At 35.1% G+C, this 15,028-nt stretch overlaps 2 protein-coding genes across 2 annotated transcripts; one reads left to right on the top strand and one right to left on the bottom strand.

The window, feature by feature from the left end:
• The first annotated feature begins 3,325 nt into the window (after positions 1-3,325).
• On the top strand, positions 3,326-9,931 carry LOC148621217 (mannosyl-oligosaccharide glucosidase-like). The gene is made up of 2 exons (XM_088575352.1): positions 3,326-4,003; positions 6,775-9,931. Exons 1-2 carry the CDS (start codon positions 3,431-3,433, stop codon positions 8,665-8,667), a joined length of 2,466 nt encoding a protein of 821 aa, XP_088431478.1. The 5' UTR covers positions 3,326-3,430; the 3' UTR covers positions 8,668-9,931.
• Positions 9,932-12,774: 2,843 nt separating this feature from the next.
• On the bottom strand, positions 12,775-14,779 carry LOC148621216 (uncharacterized). Its single transcript, XM_088573898.1, has 3 exons — positions 14,699-14,779; positions 13,824-14,016; positions 12,775-13,067 (listed from the first exon to the last, which is right to left on the bottom strand). The coding sequence occupies exons 1-3, from the start codon at positions 14,777-14,779 to the stop codon at positions 12,775-12,777; spliced, it is 567 nt and encodes a 188-aa protein (XP_088430024.1).
• Positions 14,780-15,028: the final 249 nt, after the last annotated feature.

The following is a 15,028-nucleotide window of genomic DNA, read 5'->3' as shown; positions in this document are numbered from 1 at the left end:
TATTGAAATTTTATTTTTCCATCATTAGTGTAGATCTTTGTTAAAATACTTTCTAACTTTCCTGTACCAACAGTTCAAAAACTTTATTTTGATTAAGTATGGAATATTATATTCTGTATACAATCAGAACATGTCAGCCTTTCTAGTTACACCAAAGAAAAACCTCGGAGGCACTATGGGGATGGATCTGTCTGGAATTTGACCAATCTGATTCTAAAATTATAGATAAACTGGTTGAATTTTTTACCATTACTTTTTTTCTTAGCCCCTTGCTTCCTGCCAAAATTCTTAGAGAAGTTATTGTTCTTTATTTCTAGTGCTATCCAACCATAATTTTAGGTCCATCTGGTGGATAGAACTACTTTGACTTGCATATGACTACAATTCCAGTAAATCATTCAAGAAGAAATTCTCCTTTCTGCATCCGAGGCTATTTTTTAGTGTAGCAGAAATGGTAGAGTAGTTTTGATTTATTCTGTATATTGGAGAAAAAGCTGTATTTACCCCCTTTTCAAACTACCCATGATACTTTTACAAGACCAATTGAGCTTTATTAATGAGTTATAACTTGCCAATGAACAATTAATTATGTATATGTATGGTGTTGAATCTCCATATTACAACTGTTTTGTGCAATACTGCATATATGGGTGAATTGTCATCTCAAATACATTATAATAAACAAAACCTTATCAATGATTTAGCTTTTCTTTCCAGTCCTTTGACAAAAATCAGGCTTATGTAACAAAAGAAATAAACATCCATGAATTATGTTATTTGGTAAAAGAGCAACTATGTAAAAAAATAAAATAAGAGATATGGTGTGATTTTCAATGAAATAGTCATCCACCAAATGCCAAGCAACAAACAATTTAACTTCTGCAGGTCACCATACAGTCATCAAAAAACTACAAAAATCTGTTGATATGTCTTCATCAAGGGATTCTTTTTCTAACTCTTTCAGTAAATGTCTATAGTCAGTCTGTCAGGTAGTGTCATGATCTGTGAGTGAATTTTTAGCTCGCCTTGCCAAAGGCCAGGTTAGCTATTACCATCACTTGGATTCTTTTGTGATAGTAGCCTATTTTCTGTCATATTTAACAATTTTTTTCAAAATTCTGCTCTGACACTACTTGACCAATCAGAACCGATCTTGGTATGAAGGTTCCTTGGGGTATCTTGTAAAGAGCTGATGTGGGAATTTCTGATCTGTCGAAAAACATGGCCACCGTTACTAAAAATTGCACAAAGGTGTCAGACAAAAGTTTTTCGCATATGTCTCCAAAACCAAAAACTTAGGTTAAAAGTGTGATGAAATCTATCTAATGTCAAATTTTCTTCATCTGTTAAGCCATCTTGGAGTTATTGCCTTTTTTTTTTTACATTTTTCCCTATTTTTATTGTTATTTCTCTCGAAAATTTTCTCTTCTGAAACTACCAGACTAATTAGAACCAAACTTAGTATGAATATTCCTTAGGGTATTCTGCATAGATCATAAGTGAGAATTTTTTATCTGTTGAAAAACATGGCCACTGTTACTAATAATACAACAAAAGGGTCAGTCAGAAGTTTTTATCATACATCTCCAAAACCGTTAGGTTAGCCAAATTCTTTCATTTGGCCAAATGATCCTTATTATAAGGCCTACATAAGTCTGCAGGGATAAAAGTTGTAGGACGACTTTTTGTTAGAGTTATTGTCCTTGAATGGCCAAAGTTTAACCAGGTGAGTGATGCAGGCTACTGGGAGCCTATTGTTTCTCTAGGCATTTCTTTTCAAAGGCAAACTGATTGCCCCACCACTGCTCGACAATCAGAACTACTTACCCATTGCTGCTTCACTAAAAATTCTTATTTTATTTTTTCTTTCAAGAAAGGATTTGTTTAGTTTGTGCTCAAGGTTGACATTTGCAGTCTCAACAATTCAAACACTATTTATTTTGCATTTTCACAAGAAAGAAAAAAATATTATACACATAAATATTTTTTTTTATTTAAGATGGTTATCAATTTTCTTCTAACCACAGAATATAGCAATAGTAGTTACAGTTATTCCTTCAATTCATTACTAAACTTTCTAGATTTGTTCATAACACTTGCATATATGGTGTTATTGGATTAATTGTAGAAGTGGCACAGTGTACACATAGAATTTACTAAACTAGACCTTAAACAGGGGACTAATTTTACACTTCAGACAATAAGTTGAAAACACCCTGCTTTTTTCATGAAATTTCTTTTTTTTATTTCTATTGATATCAGCTGCCTTATTATTTCTTAAAATTCTTAATTTAGGTTTAAGAGTTATTTGACTTTTTTTATTGGACCATTTTTATACTGAGTGGGCCCAGGATTTTTTTTTTTTAAATATAATAATAAATTTTATGAGCAAAAGTAAATTTATTCTGCCATGGACTGAAAAAAATATGAATCAGTAATTTCCCCATTATTTTCAAATATAAATTTTTTACTCTGGTCTCTTTTTTTTTCTTTGTTTGTGCCTTTACAATAATAAGGGGGATTTTCCCTCTTTTCAGACTATAAATTAATCTTAACTGCTCCCACCGAAGAATGGTTAAATACTTGTCTTGAGAAAAAAATTTTAAAAATTCCCTTTTCAAAAACTACACTCGTCTTTGACGTACATTGTGCCTTACGTTTTGTCTAACATTTCCAAAAAAGATAACAGACTCCACTTATTTTTTTTTATTTTATAGAAATGAGATTGAAATAGTGAACTAGAAGTTATTTATTTTATTTAACCCAACATAAAAAGAGAAAAAATAGTAGTACTTTTGTACTGACTATAACTTGGTCCCAAAACATATAAAACTCCTGGTTAAACATGATTTGACATTGTAGAAATATAATTTAAAGTTCTGTGTATTTTTTAATTATCATTTTTTGTTGTTGTCAATATTGCAGTTACACATAGAATATAATGAACTAGAAGTGAATGATTTTATTTAAACAAAAATAAAAAGAGAATAAAAATTAATATTTTTGAACTGACTGTTACATGGTCCAGGGACTTTATACTTGTAGTCCCTGCTTGGTCCCAAAATATTTCAAAAATACCTTGTTGAAAAAAGTTCAGTATTTTTCTTTAATCATTATCATCTTTTGTACCGATATTGATTTAAAAATCGTGAAAATCGTGTTCATATTTTCCTTTTCAACAATGTATTTATTCCAATTCGGTTGCGGTTTTTTTTTTTTTTTTTTTTTTTTTTTTTTTTTTTTTTTTTTTTTGGTATTTCCGATTTTGGATTTAAAATTATTATTCAAAGATATTGATCGACAATGTGTTTGTAAGTGACGATAAATTAAAGCTTGTTGTTGACGTTGATCGATGTAAACACCGGTCACACCGGTACCGGCTCCCTCCACGTCATCCTGCGATTCTCATATTTCGAGGCAGTTTGTAGCCATGGGGAAGACCAGGAAAAGGTTTTCGCCAGATAAACACCATGAAAAAGTCAAAGACCCCGAACTAGGAAAAACGAATAAGACTAAGATTAAGAAACCACAGGCATCAGTAAAAAAGTCATCAAACACGGTTGTTATCGTGGTGATGCTCTTCTTACTTGCTGGAGTTGCGTTCTGGCGCTATAAAATGATGTTGAAAGAATATGTCGTGCTACCTCTAGAAGTGCCGAAAATAAATGCTGACAATGCAACTAGTGCGTCTGTAAGCCCAGGTCGCTTTTGGGGTACATACCGGCCTAATTTATACTTTGGAATGAAAACTAGATCTCCAAATTCTCCCGTCTTTGGCATGTTATGGTTAACACAGTTTGCTAGACAGATGCCTCCGCCGGTTAGACATTGGTGTGATCAAGGGGATGAGTTGCAAAAATATGGATGGTTAAAACATGATGGAAGTAACTTTGGAATTCAAGAAATTGAAGAAAGAACATACAAAATTAGAACAGAATTTGTGAAAAGAGCTGGTGGTCAGCATGGAGGTGATTGGACAGCAAAGATTTCAGCAACTCCAAAGGTTTGATATCTTAGTATTTAAGTTTTGTTACTGCAATGTGACAAAAAAACAATTAATCATACATAAGAGTACTTTTATAAAATAGACCAGTTGTACAAGATATTTTTAAAATATTGATGAGTATTACCATTGTTCATTCTAGGTACATGTATTGCATATATTACTCTAATTTCTTATAATACATGTGAACATGGACCAGTATTTAAAACATAACTTTCAATTCAGTACATGTTTCTGACAATGCTAAGTCAATTTTCAGATTACACTATATTCTATGGGAACATGAAACATTGCAGATGAAAAAGAATAAAAGAAGGCACTCATGTAAGCTAAGCTTATCCTTGTATGTGTTTGAATATTTCAATCTTCAGTAGCCATGTGAGCTAATCACTTTTTAGTCACTTTTGCCCAACATAAAAAGTAAAGATTATAAAACATAATATACATGTAGTGAACTGAAAATAGTAAATAAATCATGATTACCATTAGGTATGGCTTTTGAAACATTTTCTTAATTTACAGTAAATTACTGTTGGAAATTCAAGTTTTTAAATGTGAGCTAATCACTTTTTAGTCACTTTTGTCCAACATAAAAAGTAAAGATTATAAAACATAATATACATGTAGTGAACTGAAAATAGTAAATAAATCATGATAACCATTAGGTATGGCTTTTGAAACATTTTCTTAATTTACAGTAAATTACTGTTGGAAATTCAAGTTTTTAAATTAGATTTTTACTGAAGTTTTACTTTTCTTTGTTCTTTTTATTTTATGTTTGTTTTTCATGTTAATTCTGTAAAAAAGAGTGTACATGTACAAATGTACCAAATATTAAGTTCTTTTTGCCATTTCACACATATCATGTTGTTTTAGAAGGAAGTTATCTTTGGTTACATAATCATTGTTATAAAACACACATATATTTGTACATGTATGTTCGTCAATCAGTTACACATGCATGTATATTGTAAATTTAAAATGTCAAATGCTGTAGATACATGTATTTTTGTAGTACATATTTGTGGTACAATTTTATAACATAATTTACTCATGTACAAAAACATCCTTGAGTTTAGCACAAAAAAATAAACTTATCAGCAATAATAAAAAAAGGAACCAATGCAAATGGGTGGTGTTCATTTTGAAAAATATAATCTTAAGATAAATACAGACATTCATAGTTTCAATAGAGTTAAACTGTAAAAGAGAATGTTCATGTACATGTAAATTGACACTTACAGAGACTGAATTGTAGTACATGAGTTTGTGGAGGAGTAATCAAGGGAATCAAGTAATCAAGCGGTAATCAAAATAATGTATGCCTTTCACCCATATACATTTATCCTGTTTGTCACTTAGATAATTCTTCTCAATATGTGATGTGCATGTATATGCATTTCAAAAACAGAATGACTGAAGTGAACAGCCCTATTACCTGTGCAAGAATGACACTTAAACAAGTTGCTAGCCTAAGGCTAAATTTCAGTGAGAAAATTATAGCTTGGAACCCCTTCTTTAATTTTCTGGATGGAAACCCTCCTTTTTATAAAGTCCTTGATCCCTCTGGGCAATGACAAGATAGGCTTAATCATCCAGAAAGGCTTTCTTCATCAAACTCAGGACAGACGTAGGTTAGGACTGCTAAAGATCAGTTGTATTGTGTTTTCTGGGCCCTATGGACAAGTATTTTATTTGGCATAGTTCCTGTCAAAGCCAGTCAAATATTTTGAAAAGTAAAAACCTCAAAAGAAGTCAAATACTTTCTTACAAATATCAGTTTGAATGGTAGGCCATTTTTGGAGGGATGTCACATGTACATCATGTACAAATGTACCTCAACTCCTCTACTAATTAACTTTTCTTTTCATTGATATTTTATGGTAATTCTCTTAATATTTACATTTTTTCAACATCCAATTTCGCTTAAAATTGCTTAAAACAGAACCTCTAGAATTTCCCATAGGAATTATATAAAGGGGGTTAGTAACCTGTATGTTAATGTTATTTTTTATGATAAAATATTGAAAAAAAAACAAGAAAACATTTAAAGATGCATGTACAATGTAATATAACAATCTAGCAGATTTGTTATTTAGCATTGTACATGTAGGTAAATATTTTTACGTATTTTTTTAGGGAAAAATATGCCCCTTGTGTAAATCTTTGGGTCCATTGTTTTCCTCTTTCCTCGACCCTCCGAAACCGTGACTCTCTTGACTATTTTGTAAGTAATCACAAAGAGATATAATCCTAGCTTTAGTGAAAGAGATTTAAACAAAACTTAAAAGTCATGTGGACAGAAACCCCAAAAGACATACATGTACAGTTTACAGAGAATTCTACGAAAGTTAATTGAAAGAGCTACAAAAATAAAAACAAACTAATTTCAACAAAACAAAACAAAAATACAGGAAAACAAAAAAGAAATAAAATTGGATAACTCAGGAAGATCGGTGTTAAGTTACTGTGTGTAGGAGAACCAGATAAAATACTCATTGCATGTGAATGCACATGGAATACATTGGTGCTCAGTGGCGGATCCGGGGGTTTGAACCCCTATTTATGATATTGTGAATAATTTAGGCAATATTAAGCGCCTAAGCCTGACACCCTTTTTCGAAATTCTGGATTGAAACCCCCTTTTTATAAATTTCTGGATCCAACCCTGGTACCTGCGAATTGGATACACTATATATCGATCATGAAGAACATGAAGTGCAGAAGTGATTATTTGACTGTTGAATGAATCTCTTCATTCTTCTTTTCAGGGATCAGCCACAGACACGGTGGTATCATTAATGTTTTATGTTGCACTTGACGGCCAAGGAAGCGTACAACACGAACTGAACAAAAACCGTTTAGTCTCTGTCACCGGGGCTTCTCAGGAGTTGGGAAATTTCCGTGTTTCATTCTCAAAACAGAAAGGCCCAAACACTGCCAAGTACAATCATTTGATATCGTACGTCTCAAGGTTAGATAAAATAACTGACCTGGTTAAAAATTCATTTCAAGTAAAGGCATGGGATAAAGAGCATACACTGCCGTTTTTTGCCCTCGGTGGCCGTCTTGTACCTAAAGAAAGTCCCGGAGGTCCAAACTTCATAGTTTATCAAGTGACTGTACAGCTACCTTCTGAAATCGAAATAATTTTTGAGTCGGGAAGCTTTGTTGATAGACCTAATACACTTTCATCGGAAATCTTTCAAAAAGAATTGATGGAACGCGAAACCGCATTTGATGAGAAATTTGCGAAGTTATTTCATCTTGAATCTTCTGGTTACAATAAACACGATGTTGAAGTTGCGAAAGCTGCGATGAGTAATATGATTGGTGGCATTGGATACTTCTATGGATCGTCTGTTGTTCAATCTCGGCACAACGATGTTCCCATAGAATATTGGCCCGCAGCTTTGTATACAGCCGTTCCGTCACGGTCATTCTTTCCACGTGGCTTTTTGTGGGACGAAGGATTTCACAATCTATTGATAAGTCGATGGGACAGTACAATCTCGAAAGACATTCTTTCCCATTGGTTTGATCTCATTAATATTGAAGGATGGATTCCTAGAGAACAGATTCTTGGAGATGAAAGTCGTGCAAGGGTTCCTGTTGAATTTGTTGTTCAGCACAATGAAAACGCCAACCCACCTACATTATTTCTGCCGCTACAGAAACTTGTACATGAAATTCAAGACAGCTCAGATCCGAAGGATAAGAGATTCCTGAAAACCATATTTCCTCGTTTGAAAAAGTGGTTCGATTGGTATAACACGACACAACGAGGCTCTGAGCCTTTGACTTATCGTTGGAGGGGTAGAGATTTTAAACCAAAACACGAATTAAACCCTAAAACCCTCACTTCGGGCCTCGATGACTTTCCAAGAGCATCACATCCGACTGTAGACGAACGCCATGTTGACCTGAGATGCTGGATAGCCTTAGCTGCGGGTATACTCGCTGATATAGCCAAAGCAATTGGCGAAGACCATTCGGAATACACATCTACATATAAAGTTCTTACTGACAATAAACTTCTTGAAAAACTTCATTGGTGGCCACAGAAACAACGCTATGCCGACTATGGTCTCCATTCTGACAAGGTTACACTTGTGAAACCAAAGCCTCCGAAAAATGTTCATCCTGCAAATTTGCCACCAATGCAGAAAGAAAGATCTGTAAGGAGTGAACCTACTTACCAATTTATAAATTCTTTTGGTTACGTTAGTTTATTTCCATTTTTGTTGAAATTTGTCGATCCCAATTCGATACAGTTATTCAAGATTTTAAACGATTTGAAGAATCCAGATTTGCTTTGGACAGATTATGGTTTGAGATCTTTAGCGAGGACAGCACCTCTTTATAACCGTTACAACACTGAACACGACCCTCCATACTGGAGAGGTTCAATATGGATCAATATGAACTATCTTGCGCTAGGTGCCCTCGATCACTATGCCAAAACGGAAGGTAAATATCAAGAATTAGCACAAAGTACATACACAGAACTGAGAAATAAATTAGTTGGCAATTTAATCAAAGAATATAGAAGAACAGGGTATTTATGGGAACAATATGATGATAAAACCGGCGATGGCAAAGGGAGCCATCCTTTTACTGGCTGGACCGGTCTTCTTGTTCTCATTATGGCGGAAGAATATTGATATGTATAAGTTTGGACTTAGATTTATCGCAATATACGCATTCTATGCAAAATACCGATTTAAAAGAAAGTGGTGTTAGTAGTGACAATTGAAAGAATGGAAAGGTTGCCATCCCGAGCTTGGGCATATCCGTTATAGCGTTGCACTATGCGTACTTGATTATGATACTGAAAGTGGTGACCAAACTATATCAATTGAATTGCTCAATAAGTTCAGTTCCACAAAAAGACGAGCTCTCAGGGACCAGCATAGCATTTTGTGATTATCTAGTCATTTCAGTGCTCTGTATGTAACAGTTGATTGGTTTTTCTTTTACTTCAATATGAACATTAGTTCGTAATTTTTCAACCTTCGAGCGTCAGACCGGCCTGATTTTAGTTTCAATTTAGTGTTCTTGCACTTAGTGTTTTTTAAACATGCATTGCAAATATATTGCTTAGGTTAAAACTGGTTGCACAAAATTTAACTATGTAACTCTATTACGGATTTCCATGAAACATCACTAACGATAGGTCGATATTAAAAGTGTAAGATATTGTACCACAAAGTTCCATACCCATACTAATAAAATCAGGCTGTGATTGAATTTGGGGGTTGTGACCGTAGTAATGAAGGTAATGGGGAGGGATAAAAAGCCCTTTTCCTGATTTCCTTAACTATGGATCTCTGGAATTTAACTACAATGCTTCATACCACAAAAAGTGGGTTTAGGTGTTCTGAAAAGGTTATAGCCCTTACCTTTTAGATGAGGACCAAAACATGGCCAGAGTTAAACAATTTGTTTTGACTTCGTTTAATTTTCTCATTTCTTATATGTATATGCAAATTTTAAAAGTTCTTTGATGGCGTAAATTTTGGCCACAATCCTTTGTTATGACAAGACATTTAAACAAAACACTGAATTACAATCCAAATAGAGCTGTGTCAAGTTTGTCAATGCCGTTGTCCCAACGGTGAAGGATACGATCCTGCGGTGACATCAAGCTGCACACTGCAAAACATTTTATATGAGATTTAAAATCTGCGTTTACAAATCAAATCATGTGTAATTTAATTTAGAAATGTTTTTTGTTCTTTATATTTGTCTTGTCTTATATATCGTAGACCTATACAAATGTCAAAAAAATTTGGAAGGGAATGACTACAACCCAGTTTTTCAGAAATCCGAATTATTTTTAATCATGTACATTCATAATTTCATTTGATTTCATGTATTGCTTGTAAATTATCAGCTTCATTTTATCAGTATAAAAAGTAGAATGATTGTTGATATTCAGTTTATAGTCATGTACCCAGGAAATTCCTACGCAGGCACTTGTTTCAACAATGACTGGAACTGTGAGTGATTCCTTCTACCTGTAGCATGTAAGACTGCAATGACGCAACCTGAAACTGCAGTAGTTTATCAAAATAATGAAGTATCAGGATGCACAAGTTATAAGTTATATTAAGATTGATTGTTGGTGTTTAACGCCTGAGCAGCAATATTTCAGCTATTATATTCAGGCGATGAACATAAAATGGACGATAAAATGAACATGAAATGGAATATGGGACGGGACACAAGGATAATGGGGTCAATTTTGACTGCCACTGGAAATAGGGAGAGATGGGTAGGGTAGGGCAATTTAGCCTCCTGTGGCGGAGCTCTATGGTTCCTACTCCGGGAGAATACCACAAGGGTTCTTTAACGTGCGAGGAACGTGGCATTTTTCCAAACACGTTGCACCACTGGTTTGCGGTCAGGTTTTCGTTTTATGGCCTGACGACCCCAGCATGTAACATGCCAGGGCTACCCCATTCCACCACCTTGGGCACACAACCCAGTTGCTCTGTGGGCACTATTTAGTCGCCTTTTACGAGAAGGTTAGCGCTGCCGCGGACATATTCTTTTGATACCCGGACCTGCACGGGGCAAGGTTATGTTGAGAAATCCAGAGATAAGTACGATGCTAGTTTTTGACTTAACCCAGGGTCTATGGTGTTCGGTTATGGAATGTGTTTTATTGTCATTTACTTGTTACAATGCTGATTATATAATGAGATATACATGTAGCACAAGAAGTAAAGTTAGCTAACACTAATACTAAAATTGCCATGTTTTTATCAAGTTCTTCTCTGTGTAAGAATCAGGCAAAATGTATTTAAGGTCTAGCACGTGAAGAAGAAAAAAAAGTAGAGACTTGTTGCATAATCCAAGTATTTGTACCTCATAACATCCAGAAATAGCCATCAAAGTGTTTGTAAAGCTTGCCCTTTTAAGATATTTTAAAATAGGTCAAATTTAGTTGACGTGCACTGTGGTTGAATGGTGGGATATTTTCCCGCACTTTTTCCCTATATAAGCAGTAAAAAAAAACGATGTCGCATATACTTAGGATGGATTTTAATAAATTTTCGGTTGTTTTCTAATTGTATTGAGTTGTATTGAATATTTTTTATGCAAAAGAATGACTAAATTGGGAAAAATTATGTGCCATCCTTTGCCTGATTCTTATACAGAATGATACTTAACTATCCAAGGCCATACAAAAATAACTACAACAAAAAGAAACAACAATCAAAAGACGAATGCATGAAAGAAACATGCATATAATTATGCCAGTTTATGTATTTAGATAATGCACTGATAGTAAACGTATCGTGTACTTTATACATGTATAAATGGGTGGCGGTCATGCAAAAAACAAAACAAACAAAACAAAATAATTTACTTTCATGTTCTTACATCAAGAACATTTTTAGGTTTTTGTCTTGATGCAAATAAGTAAAATGAGTTTTAGCCGGGTATATGCATGTCTGATGTATATAATTTATGATTCTGGTATTCATTCCTAGGAGTTCATTTGATTTAACACATTGACTTAATCCACTTCGTCCACAGGGGACTAGGGCGACTACAGTGTCTCTCCATCTTCTTCTGTCCATGGCTGTTGTTTTTGCCTCTTTCCAGGTCTTTTTATCTTCTTTAATTCTGCTGTAAGTCCCCTACGCCAAGTTTTTGGGTCTTCGTCTCCTCCGATGTCCTTGAGGGTTCCAATCAAATGTCTGCTTAGTAACGTTTTTGTCACTTTTTCGTAGAGTGTGACCAATCCATTTCCATTTCCTACTTCTTATTTGGCGTTCTATAGGTTGTTGGTTTGTCCTGTTCCATGGGTCTTTATTGGATATTTTCTCTGGCCACCTAATACCAAGGATGTTTCTAAGACAACGATTAACAAAGGTTTAGATTGTGCTGATTGATGCTATAATTTCCCTCCAAGTTTCCGAACCATATAGTAGCACCGACTTAACATTGGAGTTGAAGATCTTAATTTTTGTGCTGATTCTCAATGCTCGACTTCTCCAAACAAGCCAGAGCATTTGTAAGGCTTGCTGTGCTTTACGTTTTCTGGCAGCAACGTCCTCATCTATTCCTCCTGTAGTGCTTACTACACTGCCCAAGTATGTGAAGTTGTTTACATCATCAGTTTTTTGACAGTTGATTGTGATCTGTCCAGGCTGGTTGGCATTTATTCTCATTGTTCTCGATGTGCTAATGTACAAATGTCAGCTGCAAATTCGAGATCTTCTATGAAAGATAATAAAATCCAGCGGATGCCCCTTCGGTGGTTATAAGCTGTTTTACCAAACCAGTCTGGTACTATGATGAAAAGGAGGGGAGCTATAAGGCGGCCTTGTCATACTCCAGATGTTAATGGGAATGAGTCAGTCACTGTTCCTCCATGAATAACTTGGCAGGTAAAATCTTCAAAAAGCAGTTTTATGATGTTGATAATACTGTCAGGAATTCCATGGTGTTTCAGGATGTTCCATAGCACTCGATGGTCTATGCTATCAAAGGTTTTTTGGACAAAGTTTAAATATAAAGATGTTTGCCATTCAATACTTTGTTCGATGATTATGCGTAACGTTGCTATTTGGTCAACACAAGATTTTTCCTGTCTGAAGCCTGTCTCTTAGCTGCTTATCTAATTCGGTTTTCATTCTGTGAAGAATGATACAACAGAGTAGTTTGCTTGGGATCGATAGTAGTGTTATGCCTCTCCAGTTGTTACATTGAGACTTGTCCCCTTTCTTTGGAATCTTCACAAGTAATCCTTTACGTCAATCATCTGGTACCTGTTCTTTGTTCCAAATTTTATGCAGTAATTTGTGTAGATAAGTCACTGACACATCATAGAATGCTTTTATAGCTTCTGGTGGAATATCATCTATGCCGTCTTCCTTTCCAGTCTTAAGATTTTTTATGACTTTCAGGACCTCGGTCTTTGTGATGTTGGTGGTTCTGATATTCAGTGGAGGACCAGCTTCTAGATTTAGAACTTGGTTGAAATGTTCCTTCCATCTATCTAGCTGATCTTCAAGTTTTGTTAGCTGTTTCCTCTGTATGTCTCTAACTGGTGTATTAGTGGTTGATGTTTTTGTCCACTAAATTGCCTCGTGATGCTATAGACGGTTTTAATATCCCCTTTTCAACATGCTGACTCGGCTTCCTGGGCTAGCTGTTCAACACAATTTCTTTTGTCCTGTTTACAGCGGGTCTTTACATCCTTATCCTTCGCCCTATATAGCCTTCAGCTTGTTTCTTTTGCGGTCTTTTTGCACTAACTACTCTTTCTTTTGATTTTCGCCTCTGTTCAACTTTTTGCCAAGTATCGGCAGACACCCATTTTTAACGTTTTGGTTGAAGATAGCCCACAGTTTCCTCGATGATTGTAGAATTGAGTCTCTTGTTATTTCCCAAACTGAATCAATATTGGTGTCATCCGCCTGTAGGTTTTCCAGGACACTAAACTTGTTTTATTGGGTTATGAGGTATTTTGCAGAAACTTTTGGGTCTTTGAAAAGTTACACATTAATTTCTTTCTGGTATTTTGACTTGATTTTGTAGGTAAAAGTTTTAGTTTTATCTTGGCAATTAGTAGATGATGATCAGATGATACATCAGCATCTCTTTAATTTCGAACATCTTGAAGTGAAGATCTCCACCTTTGAGATATAGCAATATGATCTATGTGGTTTTCTGTATTTCCAACAGGTGAAACCCAGGTAATTTTGTGACATGATTTGTGTGGAAAAAGAGTTCTTCCTATGACAAAACTATTTATCGCACAAAAATCAGAAAAAAAGTTCTTTATTTTCATTCATATTACCAATACCATTGGCACCATTTCTCTCTCTTCCATTTCTGTTGGCTCCAACTTTGGCATATAAGTCGCCCATTATCATAAGGATGTCACGTTTTGGAATTGCATTTACTGTGGCTTGTAGTGATTCGTAAAATTCCTTCATTTCTTCTTCACTTGCATTGTTTGTTGGTGAGTATGCTTGAATTACTGTGGTTTTCTGAAATTTTGTGTCAAACCTTGCAGTGATGATTCTGGTTTACACAGGTTCCATTCAAACAGAGATCGTTTTGTAAGGAGAAGTCCAACACCTTTATCATGGATGTCATTGTCATTTGGATTGCCAGAGTAGATGATTGTACGTCCTGAAGAAAGCGTTGTCATGTCGGATGCATTCCATCTTACTCCACTGAGTCCAAAAATTTAAAGAATGTAACGGCCCATTTTTTTTTGCAAACTGTGAGCTTTTTCCACTTTTATATAGAGTGCGAACATTCCATATACCAATTTTTGTGGATTCTTTGGCTGAGAACAACTTCATCGGCCTGTGCGTCATACGTTGTTCTCTGGGTTTATTGTTCTTTGTTACTTTTTCCTTAAGCCGTAGACTAGTTAAAGGATTTGTTTCTGTAGTCGTCTCTGTAACAAGAAATTTTTCCTAGTTAGGGTTGTTAACCCTAAGCTAAACTTTCTACGTGAAGGGTCGGGTCTTTCTGTCAGGGTTTTCCATTCCTTAGACAATAGCAGATCGGTGCTGACGATTTCCATCTACCCGGAGTTTCTGTCTGAATTTACTTCCATAGCCTTTGATTTTCTCAAGTCACCTACAAGGCAGTAGGGCTATTTAACCTATAGCTGGGGCAAGATGAGTGCTAGGGCATATACACACGTCGGGGGCATACACACTGCATCTCTAGGGCTCTTGCTGATCCGAGATCCCCTTCAAATTCAGCCTGAGATACAAGATCCCAGTTGACGTGCATTGCCCCGGGGAGGCATTTGAAGGAGTCTTGGTAGTGTAGAGGCTTTGTACTGGCAGGGGCAAGATTTACGCACTCCTGTTTTGCCTGATTCTTACAAATTAACTAACACTTAAATAAGTAAAATATAACAAAATGTTTTTTTGTTCTCTGCTTGCAGATGTCTCCTTGATATGTTGATTAGTCATTGTAATGTTTTTCGTATTTTTGAAGCGGAAATTAGTCATCACTGTATTAATCGATTTTATGTAA

This window comes from Perna viridis, chromosome 3 (assembly GCF_037379345.1).
Source record: "Perna viridis isolate PV_CMFRI_1.1 ecotype Kerala chromosome 3, ASM3737934v1, whole genome shotgun sequence".
NCBI classification, from domain to species: Eukaryota; Metazoa; Mollusca; class Bivalvia; order Mytilida; family Mytilidae; genus Perna; species Perna viridis.
This window is presented reverse-complemented; position numbering and strand designations above follow the sequence as displayed.

Excerpts from the sequence above, each read along its gene's own strand:
- LOC148621217 (XM_088575352.1), top strand. The coding sequence starts at position 3,431 with ATGGGGAAGACCAGGAAAAGGTTTTCGCCAGATAAACACCATGAAAAA. Across the intron at positions 4,004-6,774 it reads AGATTTCAGCAACTCCAAAG|GGATCAGCCACAGACACGGT; the intron begins GTTTGATATCTT and ends TCTTCTTTTCAG.
- LOC148621216 (XM_088573898.1), bottom strand. The coding sequence starts at position 14,779 with ATGCACGTCAACTGGGATCTTGTATCTCAGGCTGAATTTGAAGGGGAT. Across the intron at positions 14,017-14,698 it reads GAGCCCTAGAGATGCAGTGT|AAAACCACAGTAATTCAAGC; the intron begins GTATGCCCCCGA and ends ACAAAATTTCAG. Across the intron at positions 13,068-13,823 it reads AAATGGTGCCAATGGTATTG|TTAGAGACATACAGAGGAAA; the intron begins GTAATATGAATG and ends CTAATACACCAG.